Source organism: Aspergillus campestris (assembly GCF_002847485.1).
Source record: "Aspergillus campestris IBT 28561 chromosome Unknown P168scaffold_11, whole genome shotgun sequence".
NCBI classification, from domain to species: domain Eukaryota; kingdom Fungi; phylum Ascomycota; class Eurotiomycetes; order Eurotiales; family Aspergillaceae; genus Aspergillus; species Aspergillus campestris.
Window position 1 is genome coordinate 2,073 of NW_020194346.1, and position 25,080 is coordinate 27,152.

General features: G+C 54.0%; 7 protein-coding genes across 7 annotated transcripts; 3 read left to right on the forward strand and 4 right to left on the reverse strand.

The window, feature by feature from the left end:
- Positions 1 to 601: 601 nt before the first annotated feature.
- On the reverse strand, positions 602 to 2,191 carry P168DRAFT_306515 (uncharacterized protein; the record flags this gene model as incomplete). The annotated part of the gene is made up of 4 exons (XM_024839035.1): positions 602 to 1,042; positions 1,210 to 1,339; positions 1,490 to 1,634; positions 1,696 to 2,191. The coding sequence occupies 4 exons, from the start codon at positions 2,189 to 2,191 to the stop codon at positions 602 to 604; spliced, it is 1,212 nt and encodes a 403-aa protein (XP_024689925.1).
- A 1,026-nt stretch (positions 2,192 to 3,217) lies between these two features.
- Positions 3,218 to 4,559, reverse strand: P168DRAFT_273527 (uncharacterized protein). The gene is made up of 2 exons (XM_024835375.1): positions 4,302 to 4,559; positions 3,218 to 4,248 (listed from the first exon to the last, which is right to left on the reverse strand). The coding sequence occupies exons 1-2, from the start codon at positions 4,351 to 4,353 to the stop codon at positions 3,413 to 3,415; spliced, it is 888 nt and encodes a 295-aa protein (XP_024689926.1). The 5' UTR covers positions 4,354 to 4,559; the 3' UTR covers positions 3,218 to 3,412.
- A 142-nt stretch (positions 4,560 to 4,701) lies between these two features.
- P168DRAFT_257701 (prohibitin family protein) lies at positions 4,702 to 6,116 on the forward strand. The gene is made up of 4 exons (XM_024834569.1): positions 4,702 to 4,931; positions 5,005 to 5,073; positions 5,137 to 5,492; positions 5,555 to 6,116. Exons 1-4 carry the CDS (start codon positions 4,754 to 4,756, stop codon positions 5,876 to 5,878), a joined length of 927 nt encoding a protein of 308 aa, XP_024689927.1. The 5' UTR covers positions 4,702 to 4,753; the 3' UTR covers positions 5,879 to 6,116.
- Positions 6,117 to 6,249: 133 nt separating this feature from the next.
- Positions 6,250 to 7,773, forward strand: rmt2 (protein-arginine N5-methyltransferase). The gene is made up of 3 exons (XM_024837586.1): positions 6,250 to 6,305; positions 6,427 to 7,137; positions 7,176 to 7,773. Exons 2-3 carry the CDS (start codon positions 6,505 to 6,507, stop codon positions 7,716 to 7,718), a joined length of 1,176 nt encoding a protein of 391 aa, XP_024689928.1. The 5' UTR covers positions 6,250 to 6,305; positions 6,427 to 6,504; the 3' UTR covers positions 7,719 to 7,773.
- A 78-nt stretch (positions 7,774 to 7,851) lies between these two features.
- Positions 7,852 to 12,276, reverse strand: P168DRAFT_292449 (putative DUF221 domain protein). The gene is made up of 4 exons (XM_024837587.1): positions 11,624 to 12,276; positions 10,610 to 11,552; positions 8,671 to 10,568; positions 7,852 to 8,587 (listed from the first exon to the last, which is right to left on the reverse strand). Exons 1-4 carry the CDS (start codon positions 11,806 to 11,808, stop codon positions 8,116 to 8,118), a joined length of 3,498 nt encoding a protein of 1,165 aa, XP_024689929.1. The 5' UTR covers positions 11,809 to 12,276; the 3' UTR covers positions 7,852 to 8,115.
- A 1,582-nt stretch (positions 12,277 to 13,858) lies between these two features.
- P168DRAFT_320936 (MCM DNA helicase complex subunit MCM4) lies at positions 13,859 to 21,181 on the forward strand (the record flags this gene model as incomplete). The annotated part of the gene is made up of 9 exons (XM_024840420.1): positions 13,859 to 14,207; positions 14,260 to 15,132; positions 15,189 to 15,260; positions 15,319 to 16,511; positions 16,574 to 17,151; positions 18,560 to 19,037; positions 19,103 to 19,348; positions 19,400 to 20,714; positions 20,772 to 21,181. 9 exons carry the CDS (start codon positions 13,859 to 13,861, stop codon positions 21,179 to 21,181), a joined length of 5,514 nt encoding a protein of 1,837 aa, XP_024689930.1.
- Positions 21,182 to 21,992: 811 nt separating this feature from the next.
- Positions 21,993 to 24,786, reverse strand: P168DRAFT_241773 (DNA ligase (ATP) CDC9; the record flags this gene model as incomplete). The annotated part of the gene is made up of 3 exons (XM_024833772.1): positions 21,993 to 22,769; positions 22,841 to 24,635; positions 24,719 to 24,786. The coding sequence occupies 3 exons, from the start codon at positions 24,784 to 24,786 to the stop codon at positions 21,993 to 21,995; spliced, it is 2,640 nt and encodes an 879-aa protein (XP_024689931.1).
- Between the last annotated feature and the right edge of the window lie 294 nt (positions 24,787 to 25,080).

The following is a 25,080-nucleotide window of genomic DNA, read 5'->3' on the forward strand; positions in this document are numbered from 1 at the left end:
CATAGGCATGCGATGGATTTCCTGCACAGTCTGCACATGATGTGTGTCCGCACAAGGTGCATCTCAAGATTGCCTGACGTGTAGCGAACTGTCTTTCGCACATGCAATAACGAGCACTTGTCGCACTCTGTGCCAATAAGCTGGGGGATACCATCTTTCCATCAGGGTTGACCGGTACAAAGCATGGTACCTGGCTGTATTCAGCTCTAGGAGAAAGGTCTTTGTCCCTGTGGATGGTGTGCTCTGGAGTGGGCACCGCCTCGCCTTTCTTGAGAACACCATGGCCGACGATCAAGGCCGCTAAGATCGCGCATCCAACGACAGTCGAGCTCATCGCGTTCCCAGCCAAACCATGCAGGTCTCTCTTGGACTCTCGCGACAGCGAAAGCCTGTCCAGGGGCAATCCTTGCAATGCAAGTGCCTCAAGACCGCAGATGGTCCCCGCGAGTTGTGACGTACGGAATGCCACTGGGGGTGATGCAGCCAACGATTCCAAAAGCACGGCAGTCTCCGTCTCTGTCTACACCCTGTGAGAGCTCAAGATACCGTCTGCGATATAACAATCAGGCTTTGAAAATCTTCAACGACAAAGAAGGCGGACTTACTCCTTGTAGTTCATGTCATATCCTTCCAACTCAGCAAGCTTGCGAAGATAATTGATATCCAGAGTTTCCCAAACACGCTCCGGCAACGACCTCGCCCAACCATGCCAGTAGAAATCAGGCATCTGACAAATACCTTGGTCTTTCGACTTGCTGACCGGACGTTCATCGCCAAGCTTCTGATCGTTGCGGTAGCTTTGGTGTCTGATCTGGTACCTCGACCATTCGCGAGGATTGCACGAAGTTTTCCCAATGACGTCTTGTTCGATCTGGCCCAGGCGTCTATCATCCGCATCAATGAGGAACATCCCAGCAGGGGAGCTTGCAGGACGCTGGAACCCTTCAAAGACAGCCGACCATCTCAGCATATGTCCCTCTGAAAAGTTGCCCTTCTTCATGAGCTCTCTATCAACGCAGAAAAGATATCCCCGCTCGCGGGTCTGCGGAAGATAGTACGATTTGGTGTCTACACCCAAATAGACACTATAGTAGTTGATCTCATTCCAGTGCTCCTTGATGGCATCCCAGGGCGCGCTGCGGACGTTCTCTAGGATGACCATCCGCGGCCGATAGGCGCGAGCATAGCGGATGATGCCCCAAAACGTACCCCAGACTCACCGTTCTGGTCCAGGGTCTTGCGGTTGTTGTTCAGGTTTGAGAAGTCCACGCACGCGAATCCAGCAATGAGGAGATCTGCGTTCTTGGGGATTTTTTCTAAAGACCCGTACACCGTTTGTCTGCTTCTTTGTTAACACAAACATACACCCTGGGCTAGTGACGGTGCTGTGTAGGGGTGGGAGGGTGGGTGGGTTTTGGGGCCGGGACCGGGGCGAGAGGGAGAGGGAGAGCGAGGAGGGGGAGGGGGAGGGCAGCAGGGAAGGACTTACGCCACTCGATCCCTCAACTCGGTCACATCGCGAAACATGACCTTGGGGTGAAAGTTGCGTTCGATGTACGCCTGCTTGAATGGCACGATCTCGGCACTGAACAAGTGGCGGAAGTTGAAGGTCGTGTCGAAGTGCTTTCTGAGATCTAGGCTATGTTAGGGTCCACTCTACCGGCAATCAAAAGAAGGAGAAGGGATAAGGCATACTCTGCTGAACGAGCTCCATAGCCAACAACGGACTCTCCGTGCCAGAACACATAGTGGCCACCCGCAACGCCCTACCGCCCAGATGCTTCAAGACAGCACCGAGGCCCAGAACCAGCGCCTTGGAGGTGATATCTTGGTAGATATCGTCGAGCTTGTACAGCGGAGACAGGTTGGTAGCTAGCTGCGTGCGAGGCTGCCTGATCGCAGTGGCCAGCCTGCTCGATCTAATCAGCTCGGGATGTCGACCTCGGTGCGGATGAGGGCCGCTCGGAGCTCCTCGTCGGGGGAGGAAGCGGGCTCTTCTTCCTCTGTTTCGACGCCCTCGAGTGCTGTTTCTGGGTCCGCGTCTGGGCCCTGCAGCCTTCTCCTTTTTCTTCTGGGCTGCTTGATGGGGGATGGGGAGGATGAGGAGGAGGATGAGACGGATGAGGAGGAGGAGGGGAGGGGGAGGGGAGGGTTGGGGGGCAGGTGAAGTGAGACTTCCTTCGAATGGCATTCTTTCTCTGTTCACCTTGTTTTTTGAGACTTATTATTTTCTGTGAAGAAGGCCAAAGGAACTCAAGTGGAAGGAATGTACCAAGATGGAATTCAAGAAGTCAAACGATATCAAGCCTGTATGATAGTATGAAAGCAAGATGGGGATGATGATGTAGGGCACGTTGTGATCACGTGGAGGATATGAGGGTAGATGTATGATAACAAAAGAGCCAAAACACGTGCACGTGAGGAGGAGAAAACCAAAAGAAAAAATTTTCAAGAAAAAGGACAGGCCAGAAAGAAAGAAAAGACAAAACTAAAAGAAAGTTGGAAGAAAGCAAGTGAATGGACGTGTTGTGGACGTGTAGTGAAGTGAGTGGGCGAGCGAGTCATCTTCTCGCTGGTGAGTGATTTTTACTTCTCTTTTGGGGCGTTGGATGTAGGGCTCGTTTTGTTTTACTTGGTTACTTGGTTATAACCTGGTTACTAGGCTGGTTACTTGAGAAGAGAGTGTATGTTGACTTTGGAGTTCGCTGGGGGTTTGAATGGGAATGAATGGGTGTGGATGGGCTTGTTTGTTACTTTCTTTTCTTGATGGCTATTTTTTTTGGACTGGTTATTGGTCACTTTGACTGATTGCTAGAATGCGGTGTACTCTATTGACTTTGGATCTAATAAATCATGTAGCTGGTAGTTGAGGATAGGATCATGGTCTGATATGTACGTCTAGAGGGTGAAAGATCCTTGGGACGCAAGTGTTGTTATCACTTATACTAGCTACATCTCCTGAAATTGTCGAATCACTTCAAATGGGATACAACAGCAGTGATGCGAGTTACTTGGAGCTCACTACTCGACTATGAGACCATGGAAGAGTTGGGAATGTCTGATTGCTGATGGATGGCCTTTGGGACGTGTTCAGTGATAGCTCAATATTAAGTATACCTCATGCTTGGTCATGGATTGTACCTTTCAACTTTACATCAAGCTAGCCTGTGAAAGCATATTTGATTGAATTTGGTGCAAGACATATTTAATTGAAAGTGTCAAATCAATTTGAGAACATGTGCCAGATATCCATGCTAGGTATACATTCAAGCCGCGAAATAAATCAGGCCTCCAAAACGCCATCCCATGAAATAACAAAAAAGATAGAATCAAGCAAGATGAGTATGAACAAAGTGATTAGTATGACAACACCCCGTACCGACATCGCAATCATATCATCAAATCGACATTACTATCGCATGGCACCCTGCATCAGCTGCTGCCGCAGCACCATGATCTGACTCCGCTCCATTGGCGGGAGCGCATCGATCGCCGCCTGCGGCATGCTAAGTACCTGCTGCAGGAGCTCTTCTTGCCCGGGCATCGATGGAGCTGCAGGGGCTGCCGCCGGTGCGGCAAAAGGCGTGCCGACCATTGGGGGGGTGGAGACCTGGCCCGGAACGGCCGAGAAGGGCTGGAAGGGCTGCGCAGCCGGAGGAGGGGCTGCCGCTGCTGGTTGCGCCGCTTGTTCCACCACTGAGCCGAGCGTGCTGTAGTCGACGAGGTTCATTAGGAGCATAGCCTGGAACATCGCGTATGATAGTTGAGGCGCCTGGCGCAGAAGCTCTGCGGCTCGAACCGGGTCCGCCATCGACAGGGACTTCATCTGGGAGAGGACATCGAGAAGCTGGTTGGGGGCGAGCGAGGAGAGTGTTTGGGAGATGGCGTTCGGGCAGTCCAGATGCGGGGGCAATTCCACGCCGGGTGGCAGGGGAGGCAGCGGCGCAGATTGCTGCTGCGCGCCTGATTGACCGTCTTGGCCCTGGAGCTGCACGTTCGGCGCGGGCTGAGAGTAGTCCGGCGGGACAGAGTCCTTCTCGTTGTTGTGCGGCCAATCCACGCGTATTTTGCGGCCCATGATCTCGTAATCGTTCAAATTGCGCACTGCGGAGGCCGCCGCGTCGGCATCGGCAAAGTCGGCAAATCCATATCCTTTGGGCTTTCCAGTATCGGGGTTCATCATCAAGCGAAATTTGGTGACCGTGCCGGCAGAGCTCAGGATATCTTTGACCTGTTCCTCGGTGAGATCTGTTGCGTGGTTAGTTGAGGTTGCTGGGGAAGTGACTCATAGATAGACATACTGTACGGAATATTCCCGAGGAACACGCTCTTCCCAGCTCTTTCAGGAGCCATCTTGCCAGATAATCCGACAGATATTCACAGCTAGTTGTTGAGCAGGAGAAAAGAGCGCGGCGGAGTGTTTGACCAGAATTGGACAGAACGCGGGGGAAAAGGTGGGAGTAAGGCTCGTATGGTTGCAGTCAGTTACGGCCCTTTCAACAGGCAGTCAAGCAACAAAGAATATGAAATGTACGCCAACAGCAGAAAGCAGAAGCAAGAGATGGACGAAGCATGAAGCCGAAGAATAGAATCCCGACGCAAGAGAGGCTAGATCGGCCGCCCGATCCGGCAGGCGGTGAGGGAATGAGCTGAATTGCCGGAGAGAACCTCAACTCCACTCTTCCTCACTCCTCCGTCCGTCTCTCCTCCACGCTCCAGTCATCTTCATCCTTTCCCTCCCCACACTATCATCATGTCTCGCATTCCGAAGGACCAGATGCAGAAGCTTCAGATGATGCTGAAGAAGACCGGGTCTGGTGGAGGCTTCGGTGGTTTCCCCACGGGCGGTGGTCAAGGCGGCGGAAAGTTCTGGGGAACTGTCGCCTTGGTCGGCATTGGATCTTATGTCGTGTCGGACTCGCTCTTCAACGGTATTGGGCCCCTGTTCATGATTGACTCTTGGTCAATCCGATAAAGAAATGTTACTGACTGGTCCGAATCTAGTGGACGGTGGTCACCGTGCGATCAAATACTCCAGGGTAGGCGGTGTTAAGAAGGAGATCTACAGTGAAGGTATGCGATAATCCGAGAAAATCACAATACAAGGAGGGGTATCTGACTTGTCTACTCTGATAGGAACCCATTTCCGAATTCCCTGGTTCGAAACGCCCGTCATCTACGATGTGCGCGCAAAGCCGCGCAACATCGCTTCCCTGACCGGTACCAAGGACCTGCAGATGGTCAACATCACCTGCCGTGTTCTGTCCAGACCCCGTGTCGACGCTCTCCCACAGATCTACCGCACCCTTGGCAACGACTTCGACGAGCGTGTTCTCCCGTCTATCGTGAACGAAGTCCTCAAGAGCGTTGTCGCGCAGTTCAACGCCAGCCAGCTGATTACCCAGCGTGAGAACGTCGCCCGACTCGTCCGGGACAACCTGGCCCGCCGTGCGGCTCGCTTCAACATTGCCCTTGACGATGTGTCTCTTACGGTACGTGATATATACGAGGTTGAACGGGATGTGTTAATATACTGACTTGTCGGCAATGGTAGCATCTGACCTTCTCCCCCGAATTCACCGCCGCTGTCGAAGCCAAGCAGGTCGCCCAGCAGGAGGCCCAACGGGCTGCGTTCCTGGTCGACAAGGCTCGCCAGGAGAAGCAGGCATTCATCGTCCGCGCCCAGGGTGAGGCCCGATCGGCGGAACTGATCGGCGACGCGATCAAGAAGAGCAAGAGCTACATCGAACTGCGGAAGATCGAGAACGCCCGACACATCGCCGCGATCTTGCAAGAGAACGGCGGCAAGAACAAGATGTACCTGGACTCGCAAGGTTTGGGGTTGAACGTGAACGCCGGAGCGGAGGACACGCGATAAACGCAGATTACCAACGAGTCTAGTTTATAGTTGGAAGCGGCGAAGCTGGTCCCTGGGGCTGGGGGAATGAATTTTAATTGAGCAGCAATCTGCGTGATACAGGCGCAATTGAAGCCGCCTCGTGGGCGGTCCAGGAAGGACCCGGGTCTTTTGTACAAATAGTTGTCTTCAGGATTATCGAGCAATCGGCGAAATGTTTCTCTTCTCTAAGTCGACATCAAAATACATGCGTTTTGACAGTTTTATCTATTATTGTAGGAGTTGGCTGACGGAGTGCGGTGATTGCGGGCGGAGCTGCGGGGACGAAAGCGGCGGCGGAAATTTTATATCGCTCTCACTCCACTTCAAACTTTAAGACTTGAACTGTTCTACTTCTGAGCGGTGGTATACTACAGCTATAGTTAGTAGCCATTACTGGACGAAACAGGTCAGTTCCTTTAAATCCTTCTTGGTCTAGAGAAAGAAAACCCACCACTTCCTACCCCACCTTCCTACAGACTTATCTACTACCCAAGATTCAAATTTTCTAATCACCAACCGAACCACAGCAGCAAGCACCAAACCACAAACAACAAACAACAAAGAAAAGACAACGATATCACATACAAAAAAAAAAAAACGGAAAAATGACCGACCCAACAACCACCATCGACGTCGACCTCGACATCCAAGAAATCCTCCTCGCAGCCTCCCAACACGACATCCCCAAACTCCGCCGTCTAATCCGCCTCACAGCCGGCGTCGCCAACCCCGCCAACGTCAAGGACCCAGAGACAGGATTCTCCCCGCTCCACGCTGCCATTTCCGCCTGTGAGCCCGACGACGATGAAGACGAGGCAGTGAACGGCGCTAGCGAACAAGCGGAGAAAGAGAAGAAAAGCGCGGCCGAGTCCGCGGCAGAGACGGTCAAGTTCCTTTTGCAGGAGGGTGCTATCTGGAATGATCTGGATTTGAATGGCGAGACGCCTGGGTGTGTGGCGAGGAGGTTGGGGTTGACTGAGGCGTATGAGATGGTTGTTGATGCGGGGGTTCGGGCGGAGTTGTTGCTGAATCGGTTGGATGGGTATGAGGAGATTGAGGAGGAGGTTGAGGAGGATGAGCAAGAGGAGGGTGTTGCAGACACGGAGTCGGCTGCGCCAGCACAGGACGAAGAAGCGCCGCAGTTGGTGGAGGCAGACGCAGACGTGACGCAAGCGCGCTACCTCGACTCGAACCTCACCTTCCAGAACGACCGACTGATCGACGCCGACCGCAACGGGGTAATGATGGCGTGGGAGAGCGACATCATGAAGAAGAGCGCCGCGAAGCTGCTCCTACGCCCGGACTGCGGGTCCTCAACGTGGGCCACGGCATGGGCATCGTGGACCAGTTCCTGCAGGACCGCCAGCCGGCCGAGCACCACATCATCGAGGCGCACGCGGACGTGGTCGCCGAGATGAAGCGGCGCGGGTGGCACCAGAAGCCTGGGGTGCGCATCCACGAGGGCCGGTGGCAGGATGTGTTGCCGGCGTTGGTGGCGGAGGGGGAGATGTTCGACGCGGTGTACTACGATACGTTTGCGGAGTCGTATGGGGATTTCCGGGAGTTTTTCACGGAGCAGGTGATTGGGTTGCTGGAGCAGGAGGGACGGTGGAGTTTCTTTAATGGGATGGGGGCGGATCGGCAGATTAGTTATGATGTTTATCAGAAGGTGGTGGAGATGGATCTGTTTGAGGCGGGCTTTGATGTCGAGTGGGAGGAGATTGAGGTGCCCAAGTTGGAGGGTGAGTGGAGTGGCGTGCGCAGGGCGTATTGGATGGTGGATAATTATCGCTTGCCGTTGTGTAAGTATATGGATTAGTACATATATGGTTATGATACTTCATGTCTTGACAATGGACTGAATTGGACTTGACACTAGACATACAGTGTCACCTTGTGTTGACCCATGCAACATTGACATGGGTACAGTCTATTCAAACATACTACACGCTGGGAAAACGATAGAATACTGCCATGGGGCTTGTTCTATGTGTAGTCCGGCCTCCGTCCATCACCGTAGATAAATACTAAAACGCCGTATATGCAATCAACCAAGGGATCCTGCCGCTCGGGTTTCTGCAATGCAAGTCGATGGGATAGAGAAAATCAACCCGCTCGCTCAACTGTCCATGCCAACTCCCTCTATACATACACCAAAGGAAAAGAAAAGAGAACCCCAGTCTAGTCTTATCATATACAATTATCAAGCCCCACCGCTAAAGCTGGATCAGATCGACCTCGGAGAAATCTGGCGGACTGCGGCTGAATATAGTGCGGCACTTGCCGTCGAGCGCCTGGTATTCGTTGCTGATCCAGATATGCTTGCTGAATCGTTGCGTGCGGTAGATCTCGTCGTCGCTGACTCCCAGATCATCGCGGGGAATCCAGATCACCGGTCGTTTGGCACGGAGGGCGTCGTGCTGGAAGGCTCGTTGGACCAGTTGATCGCGCTCGTCGGGCGTCAGATCTTCGAGCTCGTCCTGAATTCCGGCAAACAGCGCGCGGCCTGCTCGATGCGGAGAGGGGTCTTGAGACTCCGCATCCTCCGCCATATCTTCTTGGATACGCTGTATAGTCGGGACCGACGTACTTGAGCTATTCCCAAAGTACTTCGATCGTTGGTTTGGAGACCGATCGACCCATGATTGGCGCCTAGGCATCAAGCGCGCCGGGCTGACCTCTCTCTGGCTGGTCCCCCGCCCGCGTCGGACTCGATCTGCTTCATTTCAATCTCGGGCGTTAATCCGCTCGGTTGTCGTTCTGAGGGCCACCGAGGCTCGACGACATCCGATTCGTCATCATCGCGGGCCAGCCCAAGTCGTGTCCGTTGAGCGCGCTCAAACTCCTCATCCCGACGAACAGCATCATCCTCCAGCGTGATGGGCAGATATCGGATCAGCGGCCCAAAGGCCTCATTCAGCAAGATCTGATATCCGATGGTGAGGACGAGAACGACGATCATACAGATCGCTTGACCCTCGCAGGCAACGGTGCCATCCACGTCGCGGACGAGGAAGAAGAGGCCGATCAGGGCGACTTCCATCACGTAGATCCCAGTAAATAACTGGTTGATCGCCCGAGGGAACAACAGCCCGCCCGTGTCGAATCGGAATTTGGTCACGTAGAGGGTGTTGTACCGGTAGACAAACCAAAACAGGCCAAAGGTGAGCACGTTGAACACCATGATCAAGGGCGAGATGACGCAGTAGATCAGGCCAATCGACGCGAGTGTCGTGTAGACCGGGAAGAAGGTCCCCCACTGCATCTGGTTCAAGTTGGTGGTTCGGGCCCACTTCGTCCTGGCGGTGGAGTCAAACATCGGCCCGAAGATGAACCAGCTCACCAGGTTGACAATCTGCACCAGCGCACCCGCGCTCACCGACATGGCCTGCAGGATCATGTACGAGAAGAAATAGTTGCTGGACAGGGGAATGTTCTGAGCCAAGAGCTCCGGCCACGAAGTGACGTTGGTCACGTTGTTGATGATTGTGGAAAAACTGGATGAGACCGCAACCACCAAGAACAGCTGGACAAACATAAACGCGAAGTAGTAGTTCTGGACCGTGAGTTCCACACCCATGCCGGTGTGAAGGCCTTGCGCGCGACACAGAAAACGCAGCATGAGAGGTAGCAACGCCATCAGGATTGCGAGAAAGAGGGCAGGCAGGATACCTTGAATGGCAGAGACCAGCCAGTTGGGTAAGGTGGCAAGCCAAGCGAGCCAGGTGAAAGCATCCTCCAGGTAGGCCAATTGCGAAAGCAATCCCGTAAACGCCACGGGGAACGCCCACCCGACGACCATCCCGCAAACGAGTGTGAGGATGCCGAAGGTTCGCAGATAACGCTCCCACCACCTGAGTGACATGTTGTCCCAGATGACGTCGTCCGGCGAGATCTCCACGATCCGGGGCGCCATCTGTTTAGGCGTGTGGTGGCTGACGGCCTGGCACGCCATATGTGCCGCTACCTGGTGGTTGAACTGGATAAAGGCTGAGTTCATCAGGGGAAACTTTTCGGGGTTCTGTTGGTCGATCTCGATTTCCAAATTCAGACGAGCGAGCTCCTTTCGGCAGTGGTCGATGGTGTCCACTTTCTTTCCCATGAGCCAGAGGGAGGGCATCCAGCTGATTCCGAATACGGGCAGGCGCATGGTCTCGCGGTCCTTGTCTTTCAGATACTTCTTCCACGCCGGCTCCCCAAAGTCTTCCTTGTCAAAGTCCGCGTTGTACGCAGCTGGGTACTCATCTTCAGACACTTTCCGTTCTTTCCGATCGCTCTGGGCGTCCGCACGACTCTTTTCGCGGGCCACTGATTCCATCGAGGTCTCGTCCTGTTCATACCCGGATACTTCCTCCACGTTCGTCGGTGTCGTCGGTGTCTCGGGGGCGGTCAGGGGAAGTTCATCGGGCTCCGTCTTGTTGCTCACTCTCGAATGATTTGAGGGCCGGGTCTTCCACAAGGGCGGCCTGGATTTTGTGTTTGGCGGCGTCGCCGAAGTGCTGGGTCGGTCATCCCGTTCGTTGTTTTGAAACGGATCCATGTCATCCGCCATTGTATCCGGCCATGAGCGCGACTTGCGCCGATCCTTATTATTCGACCCTTCTTGAGGGTGGGGGGAGCTATGAGCCCGCCCCTGGGCGCCTTCTGAGCCGCCCAAGGTCCCATCAGTCTTTTTGAACCCCCAAGAACGGATTTCCCGAGGTATCCCACCCCGTGACCAACTGCACCCGCGGCCGCCATGGCGGGATCGAGGGGGTTCAGCCGCTTCCAGCCCCCGGCGTCGGAGGCGTGCGACGACGATTGGTCACGGTGCAAGACCTCGTTGAGGGTGTGGGCTTGGTGTGGATCACCGGAGCTGATACCAGCCTCCATGGCGAGACGGGATGCTTTTCGATCCGCGGCCTCTTTTTCCTTTTTCTGGACCTCAGCCGCACTTTTCCCCTCCTTTTTCGCCGCCGCCTTGGCCTGTTTCAACTGGGCTCTTTTGCATTTGATTACCAGTTCGGTCTCAGCGGCTTCGAGTCTCAAAGCCAGGGCATCCCGTTCCTTCACCTTTTCATTCAAATCATCGAAATTCCGGTTGATCCAAATGTTGCGGATCCCACCGGGGAAGACATCGTAGAGTGAATCGAGGGCGTCCACCGACAGCCAGCGTTCCGGGATGGCGGTTACTAGAACCGTGGTCGCCGATGCACGGAGTCGGTGTTGAGGAGATGTCAGGTAAGCCTGGCGTAGACGGATATAGCCCCGCAGCTCGTCGAAGAACACGGCACAGACATAGACGACGACAATGACGGCGATGACCAGATGGCCCCAATAGCGATGGGAGTGCTCCGGGGCGACATTGCCCCAGGAGAGTCGATCCATACCCGTGACATTCCAGCGTGGACCGCTATCCGTGCCATTTTTGAACGTCTGGTCCTTGCCGTCGACCTTGTTGAGGGGAAGAAGGATGGGTAGGATCAGCAAAGCCAGAGGTAGGAAGATTTTGAGAAGCATGCGTAGGTATCGCAGAAAGAAGTAGGCGTCGAGACCGCATTTCTGGATAAACTCGGAGCTGGAGGTACGGAAGACGGGAACGACCCATCGAAAGAGCCCCGATGGGGACGGCTCGGTACGTTCTCTGTCGGGGACCAAATATGTCCTGGGTTGACTATGAAGAAGCAATGCACGGTTAGCGATGTTGCGCCGCTTCCAGATCCACCAGGGTACCAAGGAACTCACTAGATGCGGGTCAGTTTTCCTTTCAGCAGCATAAATAGGATGAATTCGACGGCAAAGACAACGATCGCCGTCGCTAACGACGCGAGGAAGGTGTTGATCGAGACTCCCGCGCTTTTCTGACCGGTATGGCCTGCCTCCTCCAGGGCGGAACCCAGGTCCTTCGAGATGTTCGACATGTTCGACATGGTGATTGCAGAGGCAGTCCCCACGGGGGCGGACTCAAGCGGGTGACGGAGACAGTCGGATTAGAGAAGACCAAGTCCTACACCCAGATACAAGTAAGGGAGGTGAGACCATGCATCACGCGGTGAGAGGGTTGGGCCGATTTCAATAGTGGAAGGGCAGAAGGACAAAAAAAGTTGGGGCGATCGATTCGGCAACACAGGCAGCGTCACCCTGAAGTAATCGAGTAACCAGGAGCGCGGAAGTGGGTAAATTTCCAGAAAGGAAAAGGAACTGAGATAGAAAGGCAAAGAAGAAGAAAAAAGACGGAGAAAAGGAAGGAAAAGAATAGAGAAGCCTAAGAAGAGACAAATCACCACGCCACTACAAAGGGTAAAAGGAAGGGTTATCAACAAAGGACATGACAGCAGTGGCACCAACTATTAAGTCCTTTCAACCATTCAGAACCCGGGATGATGCCAAGTCTAATGTGAAGAAGCGCCGTTATTTGTGGAAAAGGGTTGGGTAACCTGGTGGTTCAGGGAAAAGGGGATGATCGTTCCAATTGGGCTCGGAATGACATCAAGCGCCTGCTGAAACTAGACGGTTGGCGCTTGCTTAAACCCTTTTGGCTCAAGGGTGGTCGTCCCTGATATTTTTTTGATTTTCCTGTGATCCTTTGTGTAGGATTTCGGGGCGCTAATCGAGAGGTCGCACCTTTGTTGGTTAATTATAGCGAGCTTGTCTTTGTGACCTCCAAGATCATATTTGATTGTCCCGAGTATTTCCTGTTTGTGGGGAGTCAACATATTACCACAACCGGTCCCTGATTGTTCTGTTCCCCTTCGGGTTTAGCCTCCTGGTCCCTCGTGTTTTTCTCTTGGGTTACTTCGTTCCTGGATCGATCGAGAAACAATTGGACCGTTGGGACCCCGCTTTGTTTGGGCTTCTAGCTAAGCAAGGTCATGGATCAATGGAAACGAGCAGCTGCATATGTGAGACGAGACGTTGGCGCTCTCTCACGAATCCTGAACCACAAAGTAGGGATGTCCGACCATGAGATATAGTAGTAAGGGGAAGGATCCCCTATTATAGACTGAGATGGACTGACAGGTCTTATATTTTTGATCTGGATGCAGTACAAGACAGATAGAGATCAGATTATCTCAAATACCAATCGCTACAATATAGAAAGAAGAATTCCCACATTGACCATCCAGACTACGGAATACACATGAGAGAGACCTCCCGAGGCCAATCTATACCACACAGCATGGATCTGAAACAATAAACCCAATTTGTCTTCTACAATCAAGTGAATCCGGGGACGCCTCTCGGATAACCGATCGTGTCTCAGATGGTTTCAATATATATTGAACCTCGTCAGATCGTTAAGAGGCTTTCTAGTACGGAGAGGAAACTACAAATGCACAGCCAGATCGGCGGTAAACTTAAAAGAAGGATCAGCATTGGACGTCCCCTCGCTACGTGATCACCCCAGGGTAACAAGTAGATTCGTACTTTGAGAATCTATCCTGAACCACATCCAGTAGAGCCATGGGGTTTCATGTCTGCCAGGATGAAGTCCTCCATACCCCGGGGGTTTCTCTTTGATGGTTCGTCGATGCCTGCCTAATCAGGCCAAATAAACAGGGGAAAACTCGGCCTGAACCATGGATGCCTGATCCACGAATCGAGTGCTGATTGGACGCCACATGGAGGCGGTGCAGGAAAGGCGGAAGACGCTTACATAAGCTAATAATCGGCATCACGTGCTTCGTGGACCATCGCGTCGTCCCAAAGAGGAAACCACTTAACGCGTCCTCGGCGGTCTGGGTCGCGTGTCACGCGTCGAGCTCCAGCATGAAAAATTACTGAGGCGGAGAATGAGCCACAATCGATCAATCTCAATCTCCATTCCAACGTCAACTCGTCCCTTGGCTGCACTCCCTTCCATCCCACCACCCCTTTGCTTCCTTGATTTCCTATACCCCCACCAAGTTTCTCACGAATTTATTTGTCAGTCTTAAAAAACAGTCCGAGCAGCAATTCGTCCTTTAGGACCGACTCGCCATGTCTTCGCCGGCCTCCTCCCGTCGAAGGGGTCGCCCAACGAGGGACTCGGCCACCGATTCTCCTGCCCGCTCAACTCGTTCTCGCCAGCAACCCCAGACCAGCAGTCCGACTCCCGGGGGAGATGACCAGTTGCAGACAACCCCTCGCGCTTCGAGACGCATCAGGGGTGAAGCCGCCGTGCCGTCGTCGTCTCCCATGTTCTTCCAGTCCTCGCCGTCGAAAGCAAACAGCAGTGCTGCTCAGACCCCGGACGCCAGGATGGATGAACCGAGCTCACCAGTGCGAGCGCCCTCGTCGATGAATGACGGGGAGACCACACCACGGGGGAATGGACAGGCGATGAGAGGTATATAAGATAAAGATCCTGACATGGCCCCTGATCACTAACCGCCGGACAGATTCGTCGCCCATTCGATACATGTCGAGCTCCAGCCCCACGCGTGCACACAGCCGTCCAGTGGGACGATCTGATATCCCCAGCAGCAGCAGCGGCCTGTTTGTGTCGTCCCGCTCCGCAACCGGTGGCCAGCGCACCGCGCCCCGCCGCAATGATCTTGACTCGGGTGGCTTCGGGTCTACCCCCAGTCGTCGACGCAGAGTGTTCGTCGATGCTAACGGCATGCCGGCCGGCACTGACGAGCCCCAGTCCGACGCGACGTTCTCCAACATTCACCCGGACACCTCGGAGGCTGAAGCCCTCGGTGGCAGCTCCACCCGTGTAATCTGGGGTACGAATATCTCGATCCAGGACTCTATGTCGGCATTCAAAAGCTTCCTATACAACTTCGCCACTAAATATCGACTGTGGGGGGATGGGGCCAGTGATGACGAGACTCGCCGTATGGGCGATGCGGCCGAGGTGAAGGAGTACATCAACATGCTGAACGTGATGCGCCAACTGGGTGTCACCAGCATGAACTTGGACGCGCGGAACCTCAAGGCCTACCCGTCAACCCTCAAGCTGTGGCACCAGCTGCATGCCTACCCCCAGGAAATCATTCCCCTGATGGATCAGACCGTGAAAGACGTCATGGTGGAGCTAGCGATCAAGGAGGTGGAACGTCTGAGGACTCATTCCCAGCGCAATCAGAACCATTCTCGAGACCTGAGCTCGGCTCCTCCCGCACCCAGCTCCGATGCGCTGAGCGAGACGGGCCGGATGCCTCAGACCGAGATTCCCGATTTGGTGGGAGAAGTCGAGACCAAGGCCTTCAAGGTCTTGCCATTCGGTCTCGACTCCACCGTGAATATGCGAGAGCTTGATCCCGCTGGTATGTCATACGCCTTTCCGGAGACGCCCCGATGGTTATGCTAATATCGAGGACAGACATGGACAAATTGGTCAGCATCAAGGGCTTGGTCATTCGAGCCACTCCTATTATTCCCGACATGAAAGAAGGTATGTTGTACAGCACTCCAGCACTCCTTGTAGACAGGGCGCGACTAATGCCGTACAGCCTTTTTCCGTTGCCAGATGTGCAATCACTCGGTCCAGGTGGACATTGACCGTGGAAAGATCGCGGAGCCCACCGTCTGCCCTCGGCAAGTCTGCCAGGAGAAGAACTCCATGCAGATCGTCCACAACCGCTGCACATTCGCCGACAAACAGGTCATCAAGCTACAGGAGACACCCGATAGCGTTCCGGACGGCCAGACCCCTCACTCGGTTTCGCTCTGTGTGTACGACGAGCTGGTGGATATCTGCAAAGCGGGTGACCGAGTCGAGGTCACCGGCATCTTCCGGTGCAACCCGGTGCGCGTGAATCCTCGCCAGCGGACCCAGCGAGCCCTCTTCAAGACCTACGTCGACGTGCTGCATGTTCTCAAGACCGACCGCAAGAAGCTGGGCGTCGACGTCTCGACCATTGAGCAGGAACTGTCGGAGCAGACCGCCGGAGATTCCGAACAGACTCGCAAGATCTCCGCCGAGGAGGAAGAAAGGATCAAGCGGACCTCCACCCGTCCCGACGTCTACGAACTCCTGGCGCGCTCCGTGGCTCCGAGCATCTACGAGATGGACGACGTGAAGAAGGGTATCCTCTTGCAGATGTTCGGTGGCACCAACAAGTCCTTTGAGAAGGGCGGGAGCCCGCGATACCGCGGAGATATCAACATCCTCCTGTGCGGTGATCCCTCCACCTCCAAGTCCCAGCTTCTCCGCTACGTCCACAAGATCGCGCCTCGAGGTGTTTATACCAGCGGTAAGGGTTCCTCCGCCGTTGGTCTTACGGCCTACGTGACGCGTGATCCGGAAACGCGCCAGATGGTGCTGGAATCCGGTGCCCTGGTGCTCTCGGATGGTGGCATCTGCTGTATCGACGAGTTCGACAAGATGAACGAATCGACCCGGTCGGTTCTCCACGAAGTGATGGAGCAGCAGACCGTTTCCGTCGCCAAGGCCGGTATCATCACGACGCTGAACGCCCGGACCAGCATCCTGGCCTCCGCGAACCCGATTGGCAGCAAATACAACCAGAGTCTTCCGGTGCCGCAGAACATCGACCTGCCGCCCACGCTCCTGTCGCGTTTCGACCTGGTGTACCTGGTCCTGGACCGCGTGAACGAGCAAGAAGACCGCCGGTTGGCCAAGCACTTGGTCAACATGTATCTGGAGGACCGACCCGAGAATGCCAGCGAGGAAGAGATCCTGGTAAGTATCTTCCCTGTTCCCCGCAACGCATCCCAAGCCCATTTGCTGACTGAAATAAACAGCCCATTGAGTTCCTCACCGCCTACATCACGTACGCCAAAGCCAACATTCACCCCAAACTTACCCCCGCCGCGGGAAGCGCCCTCTCCGACGCCTACGTGAGCATGCGTCGACTCGGCGACGACATCCGGTCAGCCGACCGTCGCATCACCGCCACAACCCGCCAGCTGGAATCGATGATCCGACTGTCCGAGGCGCACGCCCGCATGAGACTGTCCCCCGAGGTGACCGCCGACGACGTGGAGGAAGCCGTCCGTCTGATCCGGTCGGCCATCAAGGCGTCAGCCACGGACTCCCGGACAGGCCTGATCGACATGGGTCTGCTGACGGAGGGCACGAGTGCCAGCGAGCGGCGCAACAAGGAAGCCCTCAAGCGCGGCATCATGGGGATGATCGACGAAGTGGGCAGCGGCGGCACGGCTCGCTGGGCGGACCTGTACCGCGTTCTCAACGAGAAGAGCGACGGGCTAGACGGCGGCCTGTTCACCGACGCGGTGCGGGCGCTGGAGTCCGAAGGCGCCGTCCACGTGCTGGGCGAAGGGGCACGGCGGAGCATCCGACGGGTTGGGATTACCCTTCAGTAAGAATGGCCTGCGATCGCCTGGTGACGAGACCACGATGAAACGGACTACATTAATATCAAACATAACTTGGATCTTGGTTCGGGGTGTATCGAAGTGTTGATTTTTTTTAGAAGTAAATGGGATTGATTGATCTCTCACTTGGATGTCAGGGTCTGGGCTTGAAAGGCTGAGACACCACCAGTAGCTCTGTAGGAGACCTTGCCTTGCGATGATGCATCCGTAGACGGGAGGTGTTCCGGCGCCACACGTGACTCTCTGGCGTGTGTCTCAGGGCAGGCAGCGCCCAATCCTGGTCTCTCCCGGCGGGCGCCTCCTTGACGCATCGTCGATCCCAGCGCAAGGGTATGCTGCACAACCCCTGGATCATTGTCAATTTAAACGTAAGCTGACGGATTGGCAGGAGGCAGAACCAGCTGGACATTTGTATTATTTGATATGGACGAAGTGATATAAAATTGAATCACTTTGAAGAATCCCAAGTCTAACATGTATATACTGAATAGTAGATCGATTAAGTTCAATCTTGGTGTATAAGATAACTCTAAATCCAGCGTATCCATCGGGACAGTCAAATACATTAGATACCGTATATTACCGACAATACAATACCACCGCCCGAACCCGACCGGGAATGGCGTCATCCAAGAGGTTTCCCTAGCGGGCGCATGCACGACTGACTGGCTGAGAGACGCCGGCCGAGTCGGTGGAATTGGGGCCAAGAGCTCCATGACTGGGATCCGCCATGGATATTGTGTCTACTAAATCTGTCTGTGCTTCAAGTTTTACTCAGATGGTTGAGAAAGTGCTCTGTATCTATCAACCGAATGGGAGTAACGAACACTCTGGTAAGACGAGGTATCAGAAATACCAGCAATGGTACTTGATTTGCGGTGAAGGACGCACCCAAATGCAAGTACTCGCTGTAACTATCGAGGTATCATGATCTCCACCATGGTCCATATACCTGCAGGAGCCACTCTTTTTCGCTCTTTACCCACTTGTTCCGCAGTCATCTGGAGCCGTTCTTCAGTCGGGGAGTGCTTTGCTCATCAACCTTTTCGTCTACCTGCACTAGGGACTTGGGATTTACTACTATTCTCCACTGGTTTCCACCAAAAGTCGAGCTTGCGCGCACTTCCTTCATCGCTTTCTTTCTCTTCCCCTCCTCCAATTCTTCATTCGCGTCTCCTCACCATGCCCCGTCTAGCTCGATAAGACTGCTTTCTCTGTCAATTTCATTCTTAACACACCTCGACCTTAACGATACTCTCACATCCAGAAATCATATCTCTCTAACACGCAGGGACCAGCGTCCCTAGTCCGCCATCATGAAGTAAGCTCTCCCTCCCCATCTCACATGCCCGCCCGCACCACCATCCGTTACTAAACAAGTTTGTCCCCCAGGTTCGGCGAACACCTCCGCTCCTCCATCATCAAGGAATTCTACTGGTACTACATCGCCTACGACGACCTCAAGAAAGCCCTCAAAACCGAATACGTCACCGAGCCGACCCCCGAATGCCCCAAACCCGACCGCAAGCCCTGGACGGAAGACGACGAGAAGAACTTCGTGGGTCTGCTCGAGAGCGAGCTCGACAAGGTCTTCAACTTCCAGAAGGTCAAGAGCGAGGAGATCGTCCGCCGCATTCAGGCCAGCGAGCAGGAGGTTTCCTCCGTTGTGGCCCGGCTTGATCGGGCCTCGGACTCGTCGCGGAGAGGGAGCTCCGTCCGTGCGGGCGGCGGCGGCGGCGGCGCGCCTTCCGATGAGGATTTTTGGCTCCTGGAGCAGATGCTGAGTGACATCATTGCTGATGTGCATGATTTGGCCAAGTTCACACAATTGAACTATACGGGGTTTCAGAAGATTATCAAGAAGCATGATGTATGTGTCTTCTTTATTTGTGCTATTGAAAGGGAAGACAAAAGAAAAAAGCTAATGTCTTTTAGAAAGGAACTGGCTGGCATCTTAAGCCCGTCTTCGCGGCGCGCCTCAATGCGAAGCCGTTCTTCAAAGATAACTATGATGCCTTTGTTATCAAGCTCTCCAAACTATACGACCTCGTCCGGACGAAAGGCAAGCCCGTCAAAGGTGACTCGTCTGCGGGTGGCACGCAACAGAACTTCGTCCGTCAGACGACCAAGTACTGGGTGCACCCTGATAATATCACGGAGCTCAAACTTATTATCTTGAAGGTATGTATGTTTTCTACTGTATGAACCAGGCAAATCTGACAAAAAAAACAGCACCTTCCTGTTCTCGTCTTCAATTCCCGCAAAGAATTCGAGGAGAAAGACACCGCCATCTCATCCGTCTACTTCGATAACCCAGACACGTGGGAATTGTACATGGGGCGCTTGAAGAAAACAGAAGGCGCGGAAGCGATCCGGTTACGTTGGTACGGTGGCATGGAAAGCGATCAGATATTCGTCGAGCGCAAGACGCATCGCGAGGATTGGACCGGAGAGAAGTCGGTCAAGGCGCGTTTCAGCCTGAAGGAGAAGTACGTGAATGCGTATCTGGCGGGTCGCATAACCGTCGAGAGCATCTTCGATAAAATGCGAAGGGAGGGCAAGAAGAGCGAAAGCGAGATCGACGACCTGGAGCAATTGGCCCGAGAGATCCAATATCGCGTGATCACCCGGCGGTTGAAGCCTGTCAACAGGACCTTCTACCATCGCACGGCCTTCCAGCTTCCTGGAGATGCTAGAGTCCGCATCTCGCTCGACACCGAGCTTTCCATGATCCGAGAAGATAACTTGGGCCGTCGGAGAGCGGGAGACAACTGGCGTCGCATGGATATTGGCGTCGATTTTCCCTTCTCCCAGCTGCCCCCGGAAGATATCGAGCGATTCCCTTACGCTGTGCTCGAGGTCAAGCTTCAAACTCAGGCTGGGCAGGAACCGCCCACGTGGATTAGAGATTTGACCGCCAGCCATCTCGTCGAAGCCGTGCCCAAATACAGCAAATTCATCCACGGAACGGCGACCTTGTTCCCCGACCTTATCAATCTACTTCCATTCTGGATGCCGCAGATGGATGTGGATATCCGGAAACCCACCAACCGTCGCTTTGGTATTCAACGGCCCTTGGCAAGTACTTCGTTATCGGCAAATGAAACCCAGGAGGATGATGAGTCGGACGATGACGACTTGGATGCGCGACAGGACACGACGAATGGACAGGCCCGCGAAGCGCCAGCGGTAGACCAAAGTCCCCCAAATGTTCTCTTTGCGGGCGCGGGCGGGAACGCTTTGGATATTGAGGAGCGCATCGCTGCTCAGCCTCTGCCGGGGGATGAAGACTATCCGTTGTACGATTCCGATGAAGAGTCTGTAGACTCCGATGAGCTGGAAGAAGCTCGTCGGGTGGGCGGGACGTACTACTACAAACAGCTGTTCAAACACTATACTCACCGCGTGGGACATGCTTTGGTGAACACGCTCCATGCTCTCACGCCACGGCCGAGACCGACGACCTTACCTCCCCCGGAAACCTCAGGTATCTCCGTGATAGGAAACCAGCGCAGTGTCAAACGATTCGTGGCGCCAAAGGGCAAACGTAAGTATCCACTCCAATCAGCATGCACTCTTATTCCACGTTTCTAACAAGGCTTAGGTATCCACGTCCCCGTCCGCGTCGAACCCAAAGTCTACTTCGCCGCCGAACGAACCTTCCTCTCCTGGCTCGAATTCTCCATCCTCCTAGCCACAATCGCAGCAACCCTCCTCAACTTCGGCGACGACTACATCACATTCGGCTGCTCCTGGGCCTTCACAATCCTAGCCGCCATGTCCCTCGTCTACAGCCTCGTGCTGTACATCTGGCGCGTCGACAAGATCCGCAAGCGCCGCGACGTGAAGAGAGTGTACTACGAGAAATGGGGACCCACCGTCGTGGGGGTCGGACTGGTCGTGGTCATTCTGGTTAACTTTGGTCTACGGCTTCGACAGTCCGGGTTTGTTTCTGACGTTGGTCGACAGGGTGGGGTGGATAGTGAGCGTTTGTTGGGGGGTGGAGAGTTATGATATTAGTGTCTGCAGTGTTGTCTTGTTTTGGCGATGATCATTATTTTCCTGACTGAACAGCAAGGAGTCAAAAGTATCACAAGAGCTGTGCTCTATCATTCCAATGATACCATGGTAGCAGTACCTCGAACAAACTCGCCCTCTACACCAGAAGGCCCTCATCCATAACCAACCCTCCATTGGAGAAGGGAATGCCGTTTTCGCAATTTGCAATAGGAGACTATGCGCCAAAGCAGGGATTCCTCGCTAGTGTACCGTACAGCAGCAGCATGCATGATATACGACGAGCATGAATAGCAGGCGAGCATGGACAGCAGCCGTCAATGTCGATTCGAGAACGTCGTCCATGTGCATGCATATGCGTATCTGTTGGCCGCGCTAACGCTAAGATGTGAATCCTGAGATATCATGTACCGGGGCTCTTCATACTCAACGAGAGGATTGTCGTAATCGACCTGGCTGTAGTGTATTTGTTGAATGGTAGCTATGTGTGTATACTAGATCAATCCCCAGTGGTAACAGGGTGGTTTGTTGGTTTTGTTTTGGGGACTATGACTACAACTTATATGTGGAATGAACGTTCGTCAAGAATATTATATGCTTGTTCATTTGGGAATATCAGTAGGTAGGTAGGTAGGTAGGTAGGTAAAACATCGCCATGCGAGAAAAGAAATAGTACACGATCAAAACGCCCGTATCCAGTGCATACAAGGTTCCATACCAACATGGCATGAAACGAAATCTATGGACAAACAGCCAAACCTGGCTTGCCAAAGATGTATAGAAAAAGACACAGGGGGGATAGATGAAATTAATATTCAAAATCATCATCCACACCCTTCTTCCCCGCGTTCTCCTTCAGCACGGCCTCCTGCTTCCGATACATCTCCGCCACCGCTCGCGTGGAAGTCGCCTCGTCGGGCTTCTTGTCATCGCGGGCTTTGATGAACCGCGGGAAGCGAAGCGAGACGCCCTTTCCTCCGCCGGTTGTGCCGACGAATTCGTCCGCTGCGGCTTGGTACCGCGGGCTGAGGGTCAGGTCTGCTGTTTTGACTTCCCATACGAAGCGCGGCTCGAGCCACACGTCGGGCTGGTCCTTGGGGACGGTGGAGTGCGAGTAGAATGGCTTTGGGCGGTCGATGACGAGCGGGGAGAGGGCCTTGTAGATTTCTTCGAGGGCGGCTTCGGAGAAGCCCGTGCCGATGTTGCAGATTGTTTCGTAGGTCTGGGTGTTGGTGTTGTAGGCGGCGAGGAGGAATGCGCCGTAGACGGAGGTGCGTTTTCCTCGTCCGTGGTAGGCGCCCAGGACGACTAGGTCGAGGGAGTCGCCTACGCCGGCGAGGTAGTCTTTTTTGACCTTGAGCCAGTTTCGGCTTCGTTTGCTGGGCTCGTAGCCGCTTTCTTCTGTGTCTAGCATTTTTACCATGAGGCCTTCGCAGGAGGCTTTGACGCTTTCGTCGAGGAGGGTTTGGATCTCGTCGACGGAGCTTGTGTTGCCGTATTGCGCGAATTGGAATTCTCCTTCCATGATGTTGAATGACTCGTGTAGGAGCTCTCGACGCTCCCGTAGGGACTTCTTCACTGTCGGCTGTTGGGGATTCAAGTCAGCAACTATCAATGGGGTAGAGAGAACTAAAGGGTGGGGGCGTATTATCTTACCTCTCCATTAAGGAACAGGAGGTCAAATGCAAAGACGCACACTTTGACCTTGACGTCCTCCGCCTTGACATCCTTTCGCTTTCGAGTCATCAGCTGCTGGAATGGGAGGACCTTTTTATTGACCGTGTCCCAGGCAACCGTTTCGCAGTCCAGCACAAAACTCTTGACCCCGCCCTTGATCCAAGCATTAAGTTTCTCCAGCACGTCAGGGTACTTTTTCGACAAGTCTTCCGAGTTTCGGGAGAAGATGGCACTGAGCCCTTTGCTATCCTTCTGAAGAGTGGCCGTCGCACCTGGGTAGTGTTGCACGGCCTCAGGGGCAACGTAGTGAATCTGGGCTCGTTCGCCATCGTACTTGTATTCGCACGTGAAGTCTTTCCCTTCGAAGCGATCGAGCACTTCGGTAATAGACTTGGTCGGCTTCGCGAGCATGGGTTTGATGGGGATACCAGGCTGCAACTTGCAAACCTTACCCAAATTGGCCAAACCATGTTCAAGAATAGCGGGGATGATAACCTCGTATGCAGGCAATTCGCTGTATACCGTTTTCAGGATCGCTTCCCCCTCAGTAATCTTTTCAGCCGAAGGGCTCTTTTCGCCGTTGACGGCCGCCTCATGTGCTACCACCGCCTGAGCAAGCGCGACTAGAACGGTCCTCTCCGCCAGTCCAAGTCTCAATTTCCCTTCAAGAAACCGGACAATAAACTTTGCCTCACTGGGCCCACCCTTATCCTTTGTGATATCAATGCCCTTGCTGCCCTTTCCAGCGCTTTCCGCGTCCGCGGCAGAAAGAAGCTTTTTGATTCCGGACACCTTCTTCTCTTGGGAACCATGTCCTCCGGTTTTGGCGATGGTCAGGAGACCTTCGTGCACACCCCTGACCGTCAGAGCCTTCGGTTTGAACATGGTCGGCTGGTTCGATCGACTCTTGGCAGCCACCAACCCCAAATCACCAATCTCATGCTGGTCGGTCTTGATCACAGCCAAGCTTCGCCCGGTGCTCTCACCGATAGCTTTCATGATCAATGACTCGCCAATTCCCAGCTCAATTCCGGCATAATCCGCAGCTAGTTTATTGATCATGAGTTGAACCGTCGGGAGCAGATCTTGGGGTGTCAGGCGAAGAACTTGTCGGAGGAACAGCGAGCAATGAGCCAGGATGATTAGACGTTTCGTAGTCATCTCAATGAGGGAGAAGGTTGTGCAAAGCGCCGCATACGGGACAGGCGCGCCAGGTTTCCAATCCGGATAAGGCTCTTGTCCAGTCGCTTTCAAAGTCTCTTGTACTTTTTCGATTGTCTTCTTCATCAGTTCGGGTTTGTCATCCTCTTCCTCCTCAGCCGCAGATAGAGCCTCTTCTTGTTCGGATTTATCGCTCTCGATCTCTGGTACGGCTTCCTTCTTGACCGGGGACGGCGGGCTCGCCTTAACCGGGGCTGCGGCAGTCTTGGATTTCTTCGGCGACGGGGCTTTGTTCTTTCGGGAAGTCTGAGCTCCAGCGTCCGGGCTCTTGCGTCGTCTCTTTGGCGCAGGTTGAACATCCTCCTCGTCGCTTTCCTCCTTCACCTCCTGTTCATCTTTTGGCGCATTGTCGTCTTCGGGTGCTGACGATGCACTCGGTTTCGAACTGTCCGAGTCCTTCATCTCCACGTCATCGTCGTGCTGCTTATCCTCGGGCGATTGGTTTTCAGCGTCGGCTATGTCCTTCTGCGATTTGCCTTTCCCTCCGAAAGACAGAGTAGATTGCTTCTTGGGGGCATCTTTGGGCCCATCGGCATTGGAACCAAAGAACCTCCTATATCGCAGAAAGTATTAGCACACATTTGTCCTATATAACAACCCAGGTGACAGTCTTATATAGATCATATATCGACGCACCCGAGAGTCAGCTGGGGGTCCCGAGCATACCCCAATGTAGCTTGTTTGCGGCCCTTATTTTCGGCCATGGTTGTGATGGGTAATGAACGAAGATCGTCCAATGCAGAACGTCCTCTTCGTGACAGTAATGCGAGCTGTGTACGAGGAATCAGAGCGGCGGAATTGAAAACGCGTTGCTGGTTAGTATAACGGGTGGTAGGAAGTTTCCGCGCGCCGTGTAGTAGAGACGTGGGAACTATGGAACCACGGCGAAAGGGCATAGATGGGGTCCTATAAATAATCTCAATCTATAGCTCCATATCAGGCATCCAAGAGGAAAGACAAGGCTGGCAATGGTCGACGATTGTCTAGTCTAGTCAAGG

Coding starts and splice junctions, on each gene's coding strand:
- P168DRAFT_257701 (XM_024834569.1), top strand. CDS start 4,754: ATGTCTCGCATTCCGAAGGACCAGATGCAGAAGCTTCAGATGATGCTG. Junction 5,074..5,136: donor GAAGGAGATCTACAGTGAAG/GTATGCGATAAT, acceptor CTACTCTGATAG/GAACCCATTTCCGAATTCCC. Junction 5,493..5,554: donor TTGACGATGTGTCTCTTACG/GTACGTGATATA, acceptor CGGCAATGGTAG/CATCTGACCTTCTCCCCCGA.
- rmt2 (XM_024837586.1), top strand. CDS start 6,505: ATGACCGACCCAACAACCACCATCGACGTCGACCTCGACATCCAAGAA. Junction 7,138..7,175: donor TCGACGCCGACCGCAACGGG/GTAATGATGGCG, acceptor CATGAAGAAGAG/CGCCGCGAAGCTGCTCCTAC.
- P168DRAFT_273527 (XM_024835375.1), bottom strand. CDS start 4,353: ATGGCTCCTGAAAGAGCTGGGAAGAGCGTGTTCCTCGGGAATATTCCG. Junction 4,249..4,301: donor CCTCGGGAATATTCCGTACA/GTATGTCTATCT, acceptor ACCACGCAACAG/ATCTCACCGAGGAACAGGTC.
- P168DRAFT_292449 (XM_024837587.1), bottom strand. CDS start 11,808: ATGTCGAACATGTCGAACATCTCGAAGGACCTGGGTTCCGCCCTGGAG. Junction 10,569..10,609: donor CGGGTGCAGTTGGTCACGGG/GTGGGATACCTC, acceptor GGGTTCAAAAAG/ACTGATGGGACCTTGGGCGG. Junction 8,588..8,670: donor TCGGATGTCGTCGAGCCTCG/GTGGCCCTCAGA, acceptor GCGGGGGACCAG/CCAGAGAGAGGTCAGCCCGG.